This window comes from Borostomias antarcticus, assembly GCF_949987555.1.
Source record: "Borostomias antarcticus genome assembly, chromosome: 25".
NCBI lineage: Eukaryota > Metazoa > Chordata > Actinopteri > Stomiiformes > Stomiidae > Borostomias > Borostomias antarcticus.
In genome coordinates this window covers 6,148,228-6,163,663 of record NC_140258.1, presented here as the reverse complement: position 1 = coordinate 6,163,663, position 15,436 = coordinate 6,148,228, and the positions used below count along the sequence as shown (strand labels likewise).

At 40.8% G+C, this 15,436-nt stretch overlaps 1 protein-coding gene across 1 annotated transcript; it reads right to left on the bottom strand.

Moving 5' to 3' along the window:
- Positions 1-1,172: 1,172 nt before the first annotated feature.
- c1d (C1D nuclear receptor corepressor) lies at positions 1,173-7,294 on the bottom strand. The gene is made up of 5 exons (XM_084458546.1): positions 7,153-7,294; positions 6,791-6,931; positions 6,212-6,278; positions 5,365-5,420; positions 1,173-1,893 (listed from the first exon to the last, which is right to left on the bottom strand). The coding sequence occupies exons 1-5, from the start codon at positions 7,153-7,155 to the stop codon at positions 1,693-1,695; spliced, it is 468 nt and encodes a 155-aa protein (XP_084314672.1). The 5' UTR covers positions 7,156-7,294; the 3' UTR covers positions 1,173-1,692.
- Positions 7,295-15,436: the final 8,142 nt, after the last annotated feature.

Here is a 15,436-nt window from a genome sequence, read left to right as displayed (position 1 = left end):
GAGGGCAGAGAGAGAGAGAGAGAGAGAGACAGAGAGAGAGAGAGAGACAGAGAGAGAGCGAGAGAGCGAGAGAGAGAGAGCGAGAGAGAAAGTGAGCACAAGGTCAGAGGGAGGAATGACAGGGGAAGAAATGGAGAGTACACGATGGAGAAGATGAGACACACGGGACAAGGGGTGAAGTCGGTCACGTGAAGAGAGAGTTTAAAAATCTAAACACGAGGACCTTTCCACATCTCAGTCAAAGGGTTCTGACCAACAGTCAACCTCTGCAGTAGTTCCACACAGTGCTGAAGTGAGGGTTAAACAAAACCACAATTCTCTTCACTTGTTCACAATAAGATCTAGCAATTGCCAACACCAGCAATACCATAGGCTTCTGGTCTTAGGGCAGGTTTGGATTAAAGGCTGTAGTTGATATATGAAGGAATATAAACTGACCCTAGAGCCCGAGCCAACATACAGTCCAGGAACTACCACCGAGGTCTACTAAAATAACTCCACTAGTTCCGTAGTGAATGAACTTTGACAGGAAACCCCATCGCTGCCCTCCGCTGGCCTGGGGTCTGTTTGCCCTGATGGGGTCATTATCAGTTACCTAAACTTCCTCCTAACAAACAGGCTGTGTAAATAAACACACAGGCCAAGACAGAATGGGGCTTGTTAGCTCATGGAACTTGACAAGAGATTGTTTGTCTAAATTTGCTTGTGTCAAGATGCTTAGCTAGTGAGCTAATTCCAACTGAGCCCATATGGAGACTTAGGAAGAACTTCAGAGGAGAAAAAATCCATCTTTTTCCAATATGCCTTCATGAGCAGACAAGGTTATTTGTTGGGCTAGCTGACATCTTTCAAATGAGTAGAATCAACAATTTAGTGGAAATGTTAGAGCAGAAGGCAGGTTTAGCTAAACAAATGTCATTTCTGTGGCCTAGGGGAACACATGATGAGAAAAGAAAAGTGAAATTCCCAGGGAATGAGCATACATCATAACTTCCTGGTCTTGATTAGAAGGGTTGCAGTGATTTGTCACAGAGACTCTGGCCCAAGGTAATTTCTATAGGAAAATACTAAACTTTTTTTTTTCCAGTTGAAAGTGGCTAAATATTAATAAGATTATGACCCCAATTTTTCAGATGAACATTTGCTTTTAATGGAAAAAGTTAGTCCAAGTTTACTATGTAGTTATCAAATTCAGTCTGCAAAATCGCTTTTCATGGCATTACAGAGGTGCATATGAAAATTGGTATGAGTTTACTGAATTTACATACAGCCAAAATGGCCTAGCTTCTGTATTTACATACAGCCAATATGGCCTAGCTTCTGTATTTGTAGCTATCAATATCTTCCTAGTTTTTAGTCTTGATTTTGTCTAACAAATACATAAACCATGTTTGTGATGTTTGAAAAAAGCTGAAAATGGCAGATAGCATTGATGAAAACTATGCACTGACACTATGCACAGTTCAATTTTTGATGAGTTTGGATCAAACAAAAAACAAATACAAATAAAAAATCAAACACTGCCCAGAAGCGGTTCATTCTGAATCACAGTAATCAACACATAAATGTGCATGACCTTTCTATGTCGTCCTGAGGATGAACCCTCGCGTTGTTCAGTCATTTCACCTGGCATGACAGACTTAAGAGGCAGTTGAGACCAGAATGGAACCAGACTGTCATATATAAAATGTCTCAGTTCATCTTGGGGCGCTTAGACTGTTGGCTGCGACCTGGCGTGTTCTTGTGCTTTTTTGCTGCCCCCTCCCTCTTTGAGTCCTCAGCATCCCACAGGGCGTTTCTGACCAAGCGAGACGCCACTCCTTTGTCCAGACGCGCCGCTTTCCTTCGGTCGGTGATCTCCTTCACTCTGTTCATATAAGTCCTGATTCTCTCCTGTGCCAGGAAAAAACAGATTTGTTATTTAACCTCTATTTAGCCAAGTTAAATCTCATTGACATTAAACATTTCTTTCACAAGAGACACCTGGCCAACGAAAAAAAAATACAGAAGAGAGAGCTGTCATTCTCCAACTGAAGGAAGACAAGAAGAACAGAGTCCATAGAGACAAGAAGAACATAGAGTCCACAGAGACAAGAAGAACATAGAGTCCATAGAGACAAGAAGAACATAGAGTCCATAGAGACAAGGAAGAACATAGAGTCCATAGAGACAAGAAGAACATAGAGTCCATAGAGACAAGTAGAACAGAGTCCATAGAGACGAGGAAGAACATAGAGTCCATAGAGACAAGGAAGAACATAGAGTCCAGAGAGACAAGAAGAAAATAAGAGTCCATAGAGACAAGAAGAACATAGAGTCCATAGAGACAAGGAAGAACATAGTCCATAGAGACAAGAAGAACATAGAGTCCATAGAGACAAGAAGAACAGAGTCCAGAGAGACAAGGAAGAACATAGAGTCCAGAGAGACAAGGAAGAACATAGAGTCCATAGAGACAAGGAAGAACATAGAGTCCATAGAGACAAGAAGAACATAGAGTCCATAGAGACAAGAAGAACAGAGTCCAGAGAGACAAGGAAGAACATAGAGTCCAGAGAGACAAGGAAGAACATAGAGTCCATAGAGACAAGGAAGAACATAGAGTCCATAGAGACAAGAAGAACATAGAGTCCATAGAGACAAGAAGAACATAGAGTCCACAGAGACAAGAAGAACATAGAACCCATAGAGACAAGAAGAACATAGAGTCCATAGAGACAAGGAAGAACATAGAGTCCATAGAGACAAGGAAGAACATAGAGTCCATAGAGACAAGAAGAACAGAGTCCATAGAGACAAGGAAGAACATAGAGTCCATAGAGACAAGGAAGAACATAGAGTCCATAGAGACAAGAAGAACATAGTCCATAGAGACAAGAAGAACATAGAGTCCATAGAGACAAGGAAGAACATAGAGTCCATAGAGACAAGGAAGAACAGAGTCCATAGAGACAAGGAAGAACAGAGTCCATAGAGACAAGGAAGAACATAGAGTACCAGACACACAGTTCAGGCGGCTTAAAACATTTGGGGTAAATAAATTAGGGGTCAGAGCCAAAATTCAGCATTTTTAATATTACTGTATCGTAAAATGCACTTATATAGCACTTTTATCTAAAGTGCTTTACAATGGCTTCTCATTCTACTTTTAGGGATGAACAGATGAACAGAACCCTAACCCTAACCCGATATTGATAACATTTATTCACATTGCTGTCATTTCATTTTCAAACCTTTATTTATACTCGTAAAGCACTGAGGTTTCCCTCATTTACAGTGTTGACGAGTTCAGAAAAATACACAACGAACAAATGGCCGATAACCGATATTTACAGATGTTTTTATACAGATCATATAGACAAGTTTCTATGCTAATCAAATACTGAAAAACACAAGTAAACACTGTCTCTATTTCCAAACATCACAGATTTACTGCATGTTTTCCTCTCAAAAACCACACGCAACAGCTAGACAGAAATAACTGTCGGTTCATCTGCCCTGTTTTGCCAATGTTTTCTGAAATGACTAACATTGTCCAATACCGATATGACTGCCAATATATTGTCATCCCCAGCTACTCTGGCTCTGATGCAACCGCTTCTCTGTCAGAAGTTACCACTCTGTGGTCTCAAGCAATGTCACGCCCACAGCACTATCTGATTGGTTACACTTGAACACAAGTAATGGCCTATCACTGAAAGCTACTAGCAGCAGTGGGGAGCGAGCGGAGCTGTGTTTGGTAAGGCAGCTGAAAGAAAGAGAGCCCCGGGAGGCCATTCTGCTCTCACAAGCTCACATTCTGTGTCTCTCTGCAGATCAGTCTGGCCACGCTAAATAGAAATCCGTTTGTGCTAGATCAGAAAATGATCTAGCCAATGAAGAATCCTATGAGGCAGCTACTGTCGTGGTTTAGGTGTGACCACAGCGAGTAGCGATATATGGCTCATTGATCTGACTGGTTGAAGTCAGTCCACAATAGATGGGGATAGACAGATGGTTCATCCAATCACCTGGAAAATCACCTTGAAAGTGCCTGCCCTTTTCCAAACAGTTTCCAATTAAGAGTTCCCAGATGGTTGTGTGGAACAAACAATCTGGCTCGTCAGGTTAGCTGAAAGCCAAAGTTGCAATAAACATCACAATCCTCTATGCTGAAGTTTCAAAAACACCACAATCTTATCTATGTATATGATGACAAGCATTACCCAGTTTCCCAGTTACACTGAAAATGGACGAAAAATGCACTTTGTTGCAGTGATACAGTGAACTACTGTATAAGGAGATTGATCCATAATCTACCCAGCTATGTTAGTAGTAGGCTACATTAAGACTTGTGGTCGAATGAAACTTGGTCATCACGCTTCTCAACTTTCTTTATGCAACCTTTTCTAGAAATCTTGCTTGTGAGGTAGATAACGTAAGCTATGTCTAATTACTATCCATCCAGCCAGAGCAGCACAGGCTACATTTCTAGTCTTTGTTATTGTCCCTCTTGGCTGACTCATGTTAGCTAGCTAGCTTGTAGCTATCAAATGTTGAGCAAAATGTGAGAGGTGTGGCTGTCTGTAACGTATACCGAGACTAACATTTGCTAACTAGCACTAACGTTTTGCAGTCAGAGTGATGTACTGTATGCTACTTCAAACACCTCAACGCTGTCCAGTTACGTTACTAGAGCTAGATAGCAGCTTATTGGGATTTGGGCTAGCTAACTAGTTTAGCTCGATCTACAGCTAGCTAGACAAACATGTTTGGCTGTAATAAATGAGGCATAATCCCATGTAAAGCATGTCAGCCTGCACTGTGACACTCCCTCTCATTGCAGATGGCTGCCGCTGCACTAAAGAATAAAATACGCAGTACGGGAGTATTACACTTAACCAACACCAAGGAAGGCAGTCTGCAACATGCAAAGAAGGTGTCAGCATGGGTGGAATTGCATTAAGTACAAATAGCCTACTTCAAACCTGTGGTCCAATCTTATGGTTCATTGCCCTGTGTTGTATGAAACCGCACAGAAGAAATCAGAAACAATAATTAATCAAAATGAATTATTGAAACTTATGCTGAAAGGGCATTTCAATTAAGTTCTTTGTTGGAGTTTGTTATTCGAAATTTTGACACCAACATTTTTACTGCAAATGCATATCGGTTATCGGCCTCATTGATTACTAATAATAATCAGATATCGGTTCTGTAAAAACCGTATCGTTTGATCCCTAAAATCCAAACAGCCCTTGATATAGCCACCAGTCAAACCCTTCTCAGGGCACAAGTCATCTAAGAAGTAAAGTTGTTTTACATGACAATCCAAAAGCAGTCTCCGTGTTGGATGAGTAACGGTGGAAAAGACAACTTGCTTACCAGTTCTTGCTTAATCCCATGCTCTTTCGGGTTAACTCCTTGTGTAACCAGGTACACTATAAGCAAGAGGGTGAAAAACACAGGAACTCATTGATATACCTGTAATACAACACATTTTCCTCACTTCCTAACTAGCATAATGTTGCAACTTAATTATGAGTGTCACGATTTCACGAAATCGAAAATTGAACATTCAACATGGGCTTTTGATTCCGATCATTGAAATCAAAAGCAGAAGCGAGATTCTCCCAGTATTTTCTTACTCCCCGCCCCTGCATCTCACACGGCAGCCAAATCACGACGCAGGTAAAAAGTAACCAAAAGAGTAGCGTTAGTCTATATGCCCATCTCCCAAAAGGTAGCTATGTTTGCATTTGAGCCAAGCTAGTTGGGAATGTTAGCTATAGGTTTTCGTTTAAATGATAGCCAAGCTAGTTGTATTCAATCAAACACAAGGCAATACATACAGAAACATTGGATCATTTATACATTGTAAAGTACTGGTGCATGCATGGAGGATTGAGATAACTAGAAAGGTTGCTGAAGGGAGGGTTCCTCCGAGGACGGCCAAGAGAACGTCATTCTACATAAGGTATGGTGTACACGTAGCCTTACACATCCAGCTAACGTTAGCACTAGCTAGTGGTCTGCAGCCAAACAGACGTTCATAGAATAGCTACCTAGAATATCTGGCTACCTAGAATATCTGTCTATCTTAAGCCTTAAGAAGTTCAAAAATATATAAATAATAAATAATCGAATTGAATCGTGTCCTTAAGATCGAAAATTGTATTGAATTGTGGATTTGAGAATCATGACGCCCCTCATTTTAAAACAGCACACTTACTCCAGAATAATGAATTGAGGGCATACGCAGACATCAAATCCAGCTTTGCTTGCTCCAGGGGTTCCAACTACCAAAAATCAAAACAAGAAATGGCACTGATTTTAAGTGACCTTTAACCATAGACCCATACATAATACATGTAGACAGACAGACAGGCAGGCAGGCAGACAGGCAGACAGACAGACAGACAGACAGACAGACAGATAGATAGATAGATACTTTAATGATCCCCGTTAAGGGAAATTTGGGCATTTCAGCAGAGGGTACTTGTACAGCATTGGTTAGAATAGAGAATATAGTGAATATACATGAGAGAGAACAAGGGATATATACATACAGTATGTGTAAAATAGAGACTGCATACATCCTATAAATATGTATAATAATACTCATATACATGCACACATCAACAACACTCAGGCACTGTTATAGTCTGATGGCCGCTGGCACAAAGGAAGCCTGATGGACTTCAGTTTGTCCTTCATCCTCCTCTCCACCACAGTGAGTGAGTGAGTGATAAGCATCTAAGTAAGTTAATAGCCAAGTACTAATATCAAGAATGGGTCAAAGAGACTGTACCTTTTGCAGCAGTTCGTTTCTGGGCATTGACAACACAGTCTGCACCATGCTGTTCACAGAACCAGCTGAGGATTCAAATCCCACAAGCTGCTCTTCAATCTCTGTAGGGTATTCTTCTGGAGGGACATCTTCTGCGATTTCCTGTAACGTTAAAGTTGTTAGGGATTAACAGTCATTTGGCCAATAGTGTCTGTCAATTTAGAATGTCTGTCAGATAAGTTAGTAACTAGTTAAATTAAACTAGGTAAATTAGCTTAGCTTCAACCTTTTACTGGCTATCTTAGCCAGTAGCACACACACACACACATTTCAGTCATCTACAGCAAAGCAAACATGCAGATCTCAAATCCCATTCTACGAACCATGCTGGCAATTTGACGTAAGACCAATTTGGATATATAACATCAATCCAGTTCGTTGAGGGATTTTTATTCGCGATAGCAAACGATAGTTAACGTTAGCGAGCTGCTTCTCCACCAACACGCGTTAGCTGGCTGGGAAATTCATGTCCGGTACCGGTAGCGGTCTTGCCAGGAATTTCTAAATAAAGGTCACGCAAAAACAAAATGCACTTTTTGTGTGAAAACGTGTAAAAACATTTTTCCGAAATATGATAGAAATAAACACATACACACAACAAATTAAAAAAAATCACTTTTTGTGTGAAAACATGTAAATACACTTTTTTCCTCAAATCCGTTACAAAAACACATACACACAACAAATAAAATAATAGTCTAGATAATTACAGAAACACATGACTTAAATAATCAATTAAAACTAAAAAGTAATTATTAGTAAGGCTGGGTTGGGATTGAACATGCTGCTGTTTCCAGACTTCAATAAGTGAGGCTGGCTAAACTACAAGTTGTTCCCCTCATTATGGAGGTGAGTACCTAGCTCCACACCTATGCGGACAATAAACCAATATTAATGTTCCTCTGAGCCCCCTGAATCCGTTTCACTCCCATATGAGGGGAGTACAATGTGTAGTTTAGCCAGCCTAATCGAAGTCCAGAAACAACTTTATTTCTGAACCCAGTTAATATGAACGCAGGCTATACTGTAGATAAAAGCGTGCAATAAATGAATCAATGTTTTGTTTTATTGTTTTATCAAAAGTGTAGTGTTTCATCCCAATAGAGAGAGAAGGGGGGGGGGGTTAAGAGTAGAGAGAAGCTGAGAAAAGACAGGATAGACTTAGAGGAGAAGAGAGAAGGAGTGACCTGACGCAAGAGGCCTGTGAGACAGTAAGAGGTAGGAGGGGGTAGAGAGAGAGATGGGAGAGAGTAGCCTCACATCATCAGGCTCTCCTTGGGGGAGAGGTTTCTATTCACTTAGTTTCCGGTCTAGAGCCCGCTGGTATCCTGTCACACAAATGCTGAATCTAGCCGCCTAGTCTCACCAGTCACTACGAAATAGTATAAAACATGGACATAGCCTACCAACCAAAGTAGCCACATCACATCGTAGGTTTATACGGCCTGTTTTGGTCTTTTGGTCACTATCCGCTTAGACTGGAAACCACAACTGCAAAGCAAATAGGTCCCAGTCTAGGGAGAGAGAGGGTGGTAATGAGAAAGAGGAAAGGGGGAGTGTTCAGAGGAAGAGGCAGATCACCACTTATCAAGTAAATAAAATAAATTGAATTTCATGCTTATTGAATGTAGATTTATTGTGACAATCATAGAGAAGGGAGGAAGGTGAGAAGAAGGGGTAGGTAGATCAAAAGAATCCTAGAGAAGGGAGGAAGGTGAGAAGAAGGGGTAGGTAGATCAAAAGGAGTAGCGTGATAGGAAGAAAATGAATGCCAGTAAAAGAGGATTGTGTTAAAAAGATAAAGGGAATTTGTATCTTTATATGACATTGGCGCAATCTACTTGTAGCTCAGATAATTGTAGGCTATATCATTACTTTTATCCCTTTCATTAGTTCATTATGTAGCCAACATGTTCAAGTGCTACTTTTTACAGCTTGTTTCTGGCTCAAAGAACTACGGAGATACATAATTTGAAGTCACATTATCATATGTTCTAAACAGTGTTTCACCTTACTAAAAATATTAACCTCGATATTGAGGACCAGTTAAATCTAAATCTGAACGTGAGCACCCCCACCCAAAATAACACGTTCTGACACATTTCAGCCCATGCTCTTATTTTGAAAAGAGATGAGCGCTTTCGGCAACAAAAACGGATACTACACGCAATGCATCGACAGGAAGTGTTCTCTGGTTCTCAAGTGTTCTCATGTTCTCTGGTTCTCAAGTGTTCTCATGTTCTCTTCACATTTTTGTACCTACACCTCCGCAGTGTTGGATGAGTTTGTACAACGAGTTGTTGCATGATCATTTCGACATGGTTTATGTTTGTAAAATAAGAACTTGCTTGATTTATAACAAGGCAAGGCAAGGCAAGTTTATTTATATAGCACATTTCAGCCACAGGGCAATTCAAGGTGCTTTACATGAGACATTAAAAGCATTAAAACAAAAAGCAAGACATTATAGACATTTAAAACAAAAGGCAGGACAAATTAAAAGCATTAAAACAAAAAGCAAGTCATTAAATCAATCATAACAAACACTGTATTGTCAGTCATCCTCGAAAAAGGATAAAAATAAAAAGCTTGTAGGCAAAGTCACCGCATCAAGTCAGGTGGATAGAGGGATCCTGTTACCATGGTTACACCGAGCTTTGTGGCGATAGTAAATGAGAGGTCAGAGTAGTTTGTGTCTTGAAGCCAGCTGACCAGTGCTAGAGTTTCACCCGGAGTGAGAAACACGAGAAAATGGACAATTGTGATTTAGAAAAGCTTTCTATTTCTGGAGGGAAGTTGGAGCCCGCCTTCAAAGCAGATATAATAAGTTACACAGTTACTATTGCAAGCAATATCAACAAAGTAACACTGGACCTCCTAACAAGTGACTGTGGAGCTTCCTATAAAATCGTGAGTAACAGTCCAGATTCCAGACCTATACTTCTAGCCTATATTTGAAACATTTCTGCAGTTGCACAAATACGTGTTATGTAGGCTATAAATCACAATTGCTGACATGTGTTTTTACTTCCAGCTTTTTGGAGATGGTTCTAATACCATCAAACTGAATGACGGAATAAATGTGGTTGAGATAGAAGTGGTAGCCGAGGATGGGACCTCAAAGAAATACTGCATCGAGGTCACCAAACTGTCGGCCAGGACTGCAGAGTTGAGTGATCTGGCAATTCAGGGAGTTGTTCAACTGCATCCGGAATTTTCTGCAAAAGAATATGAATATTCAAGTGGGTAGCCGGATTTGTGAGTTTATTTATGATAACCATATAGCCCAGCCTATTCATGTAGGTGACAGGGTTGAATAAAACTCCTTTCAACTAACAGAGTAATTTCATGAACTGAGAATTAGTTATACGAGTTTCAAATTGTGCCTTTTCTCTCTCTCTCTCTCTCTCTCTCTCTCTCTCTCTCTCTCAATTTATTTTTTAGCAGTGAACATGCTTCGCCACAGTTTAAATGAAATTGACCATAGTTACTGTTGATTTTAACAATTTATTCATTTGTTTTTTTTTCATCCAGGTACTGTTCCTTTCTACTGTCACTCTGTGACCATACTGCCCAAATTACCCGATAAAAACATGAGAGTCACAGTCAATGGAGAAAGCAGTTACCAGTCTGTCTCCCTGAATGTAGGAGACACAGTAGTTGGGATCAAGGTTTGGTCAGCAGATGGCAGCAATTCCCTGGTAATAATATTCTGTAGGCAATAGGGTCTTAGTGTGGTGTAGTTACCTGTGTTCTGGATGTGCTTTTGCACATTTTTACAGTCTTGCCTTTCAACAAGTTTAAGATCTTTGTTTTCATTTTGAAATGTTTCTCTTTAAACACCTCCTAGACATACACTGTGATGATGACGCGGGAGCAGATTCCCATGGCTGTGACTTTCAGAGATGAAAAGGATCGCTTGGTCTACGAGTGTCCTGTGTCTCTAAGTGCTCTCTACAGACCTATCTCCATCAGCCAGAGGTGAATCTGGTATAGTGGGTATCAAGTATCAGCTGAAGAAGGGTATCAGTCAGAACGTAGTCATTCCACAGAGTGGGTAAGGCGAAATGATGGTCTTGGTGCAGCCAGGGAATGTGCAGGTCTGGTAACTGGTATCCTTCTGGATCTACAGGTGCATCCCAATAAATTAGAATATTGTGAAAAAGTTCATTATGTTCCGTAATTTAATTCAAAAAGTCAAACTTTCATGTATTCTAGATCCATTACACAGTGCAGTATTTCAAGCCTTTTTTTGTTTTAATCTTTATGATTGTACAGAATGTTCAATAGGCCTATATACACTCACTACTTGTTCAGGGCTCCTTTTGCACAAATTGCATCAACCTGGAGCATGGCATGGAGGCAATCAGCCTTGGAATATTTCACTTCATGTGTAATGAATCTATAATATATGAAAGTTTCACGATTTGAATTAAATTATGGAAAATAATGACCTTTCCACAATAGTGTGGCCATGCCAGCAGTGAGAATGTACAGAATAGATCAGAGTAAAGAATATACATAAAAGACACACGTGCGTGCACACACACACTTATGCGTGCGCGCACACACACACACACACGCACACACACACACACACGGCCATCCAGTTTTGGAACCTCCCAGAATCAGTACCAGATGTGTTAAAGCCTTAGTGAAGATATTGTGTGCATCATTCTAATAACAGAGATGGCTTATTTTGGAGATAAGAAAGAATCTCCAGTGTTTCAGTATATATTATACTGTACTGTAGATGGTCATCATTAAAAACCAACATGGTATTACAGTTAGTGGCATTTGGTGTGAGAGAAAACTCTCGCTCCAGTCTAATTGGGTCTCCTTGTCTCTACGCAGTGAACCCAAGCACGTCTTCTCTGGGCCCTACATTGACATGCTGGTGAGGAGGTCAAAGGTGGACCCGTTAAACGACTGTCCCCTTTCCAATATGTGGAAGGTTGTGGAGTCCGACCTGGACAGGAAGATGTCTGCCGCCCTCGTCAACTGTTTCTTTACATACCGAGGTACACCGACGTCACTTCTCCTTCAACAGCAGCAGATTCTGTTTTTATGTAGTTCTGCCAAGGTACTGAAATCTTTCTTATTTCCTTTTTGTGTATTTTTCTTTTTACAGTTTTCTTTTCCTAAATAACGAATGCAGTCTGTTCATTATCCACAGAGAGTGATACATTTTGCCTGTTTTGTTTTGAAAGGATGTGACAGAGTTGTGAAACTGTCAGAGTTGGGGTCACACATACTGGAGTGTCCCCACACACCCTTCACCAACCTGGACCCAAAGGTCAGCATTAATGATTGAGGAGCCATGTGCCAGAGGGGTCAAGATCATAGCCATCACTCTGGGCTTTTTATTATATTATTTTAGGAGACCAAGGTCTCATTTTAGTTATTTAACCTTTATTTATCCAGGGGAATCCATTGAGACCAAGGTCTCATTTTTGATGCAGCCCTGGTTCTAAGCATTCAAATCATAAAATACAAAAACATACATCAATACATTCCACACAGGCACAGACCTCAACTTAAAATTAATTTATCGCATTTTTGAAATTGCCCAATGAGACTAAGGCATCCATTTTTAAAATCTCTAGAAGCTCATTCCATGCTCTATAGGAGCACAATAGCTTAAAACAGTATTTCCCAGCTCAGTTTTGACTTGAGGGACATCAAGAACTAACCAATGTCTGGTGATAACCTGAACACCATGTGATGAGGGATGTCAGGTAATTTGGTAGCTTTTGTAAGATTACTTTAATGTAAACATACAGGAGCAAGTGCTGCATTTTCCACTTTTCATCAATAAAGATCCCAAGGTACATGTTCTGTAGGAGGGTACTCTCAATTGCAGAACCATCCAAAGTGCAAATATTGAAGTAAATTTTCTTCCAAGAGCATGATCTAGAGAGTTGCATATTTGTTTTTTGCTACATTTAAAACAGGTTTGAGCTCTAGTAGTGAGCACTGGATGGAGTCAAAGGCTGTCTGATAGCAGCCAGATAACGCTCCTCCCGATGATGATGCAGATGAATAAAGCACTGTATCATCAGCATAGAAGTGCACCTTACAACCATTTTCAAAAGAGACAATGTTATTAAGGTAGTGGCTAGTTCCCATCAACGCAGAGACCGGTCAAACCCTTACCCGAACCCTAAACCTAACACTAACTGTAACCCAACCCAGCCTTATGGGAACTAACTACCATGTACAGAGTGAAGAGTAAAGGTCCTAAAACAGCCCTGTGGTACACCTTTAGAGACCTCCAGAAAAGTGGATTGGCAGATGTTCTGATCTAGGCCAACAGAGGCTAGTCTATCTGCTAAAAGTGAATGGTCATCTGTATCAAAGGTTTTGGAGAAGTCAATGAACAGAGCAGCACAGCGCTGTCCCTTGTCAAGAGCACCTACAATATAATTTATTTAAAACAAGAGATCCAACTGATACAGTACTGTGACCAGGTCTACTGATCTAGGTCTACGGAACAAATGGAGCAGACAGTTGACTAAAGATTCAAGGATCTTTGCTAAACAAAATAGCTTGGAAATTGAGCGGTAATTATTAAGGTCTCTATAGTCTCCACCCTTGTGAAGTGGAAGCACATGAACCGTTTTCCAAATCTTTGGAACAATCCCCAAGCTAAGAGAAAGATCACAAATATGTTTTAGGGCCCCAACTATAATTGAAAAACCAGGATCCAGAAGATCAGCACCAGAAGACTTTTTTGAGTCTATCTTCAACAGAGTGTCACCCACTTCCATTTCAGTGAATCAACTAAGAGAGAAACTACAAGGATTCCTGTCACCTGAGCGCTGGCCTGACCTCATGCTTTATTTACATCAGCGATTACTACTTGTTCCAACCGCAGTGGCGTTTGTAGTTTCAGTCAATAAGCACAAGTGGTGTACTGTACATGGATGTATTAAGAACTGGATACGGCATTGAAAAATGGCCTACTTCCTGTAGGCCAACTCACATGTGCAGTAGTGATTTATTTTCTCTTTTTCCCATAGACCAGCCCAGCGCTGCCATAGACATACATGGGGAAAGAAACAGCTGTAAACTGCATCTCTTGGGGGCTTCTAAATACAAATTGACCCAATGATTTAAAACGTGCTAGTTCAAATTTGAGTGATACACGGAAAATGTTTCGTTTCTTTCCCCAGCTGTTTGATTCCTCATGTACATCTTTTTTTAAATAATTTTAGTAAAGATATTTTGGGGGGCATTTGCGCTTTATTATATAGGAAAGTGTAGAGTGACAGGAAAGGTGAGAGAGAGAGAGAGAGGGAGAGAGAGAGAGAGAGAGAGAGAGAGGGGAGGACATGCAGCACAGGGCCCAGGCCAGATTCAAACCTGGGCCGCTGCGATAAGGATTAGCCTTAACGTGGTACGCGCCTTAACCGACGAGCCACGGAGGTGCCCCCTCATGTACATCTTTTGACCCCAAAATAATGCATCAAGTGACCTGCAATATCAAGCTTGGCCACTGCGCCAACTGGATTCACAGCTCAGCTGTTCCTGGGGGCTTGGTGGTGTACAATGGAGAGCAACCTGTCACTGTTTTGGATGGGTGCTCATAATATCTGATCCTGGGCTAGTGATTTACTCACCCAGGCCTGTGACATCCTATAAATAAATACCTCAATGCCAAACCCTGCTATGGTAGCTACTGTATAGCCCTTTAGCCCTAAGTTGTAATGGCAACCACTGCTGCTACTAAAAGTGCATTTATATGTGAAGTTTTTGTCCTGTTCTGATCTGAGCTATATCTTTAATTAATGAGGGCTATTTTCTTTCAGGAAGTCACTGAGACTAGGTGGTATAAGGAGCATTTCGAATCCTCAAGTACCTTGGAAATAGAGACCAAGCACACTCTAGAGGTAATGGAAATGTTTTTGGGGAACACAAACCAGCTAAAGCTCTGTATCAGTGGTAGGGTGACACTGAAGGGGATGGGACTACAGTAGAAAGTATGGTCTGGAACGGATTATACTTGATATAAGTAACTTATTGTTCTTGTGGTAAAATGTAGAGATACAGTACTACAACGCATTACAGAGTTTGGATATTCTGCTAGATGAACTGCCCTATTTTAACATAAAACACTGAAATGGCAGAATTATGTTTTAAATCAATGTGGATTATCTGCTTGCTAAAGTATGGCGCTAAATTAGTGAGGATGATAATCGGTGATTCCTCTGTTTCTATAGGTCCGTAGCTGGGAGAAGAGACTACAGAAGGCTATAGGAGAACCCAATGTGGATAATCTGTGTTCCTTAGCCCAACACCATCTGAAACTCTACAGACAAAACCTTCCCAAAGCAGGCATGTACATGTTTCCAAGGCGGCCTGCCAAACTGGCAACTGCCCCAGCGCATAGTCACTGGTTCCCATTGAAAAATACATGAAGAGTCGCTATTTGGTGTTGGCTTATCCTGGCGTGTAGATAGCCTCTCAAGTTACTGTTTGTCTTTTTTTGTCCACTTGTGCCTGACTAATTTACATCATTAGAAGTGACATCAGAGACCAGTCCTAGAGTATTGAATAGGCGTTGCAGGCTCTGTAATGTAACACTTGATTGGCCCCACTGGGGAG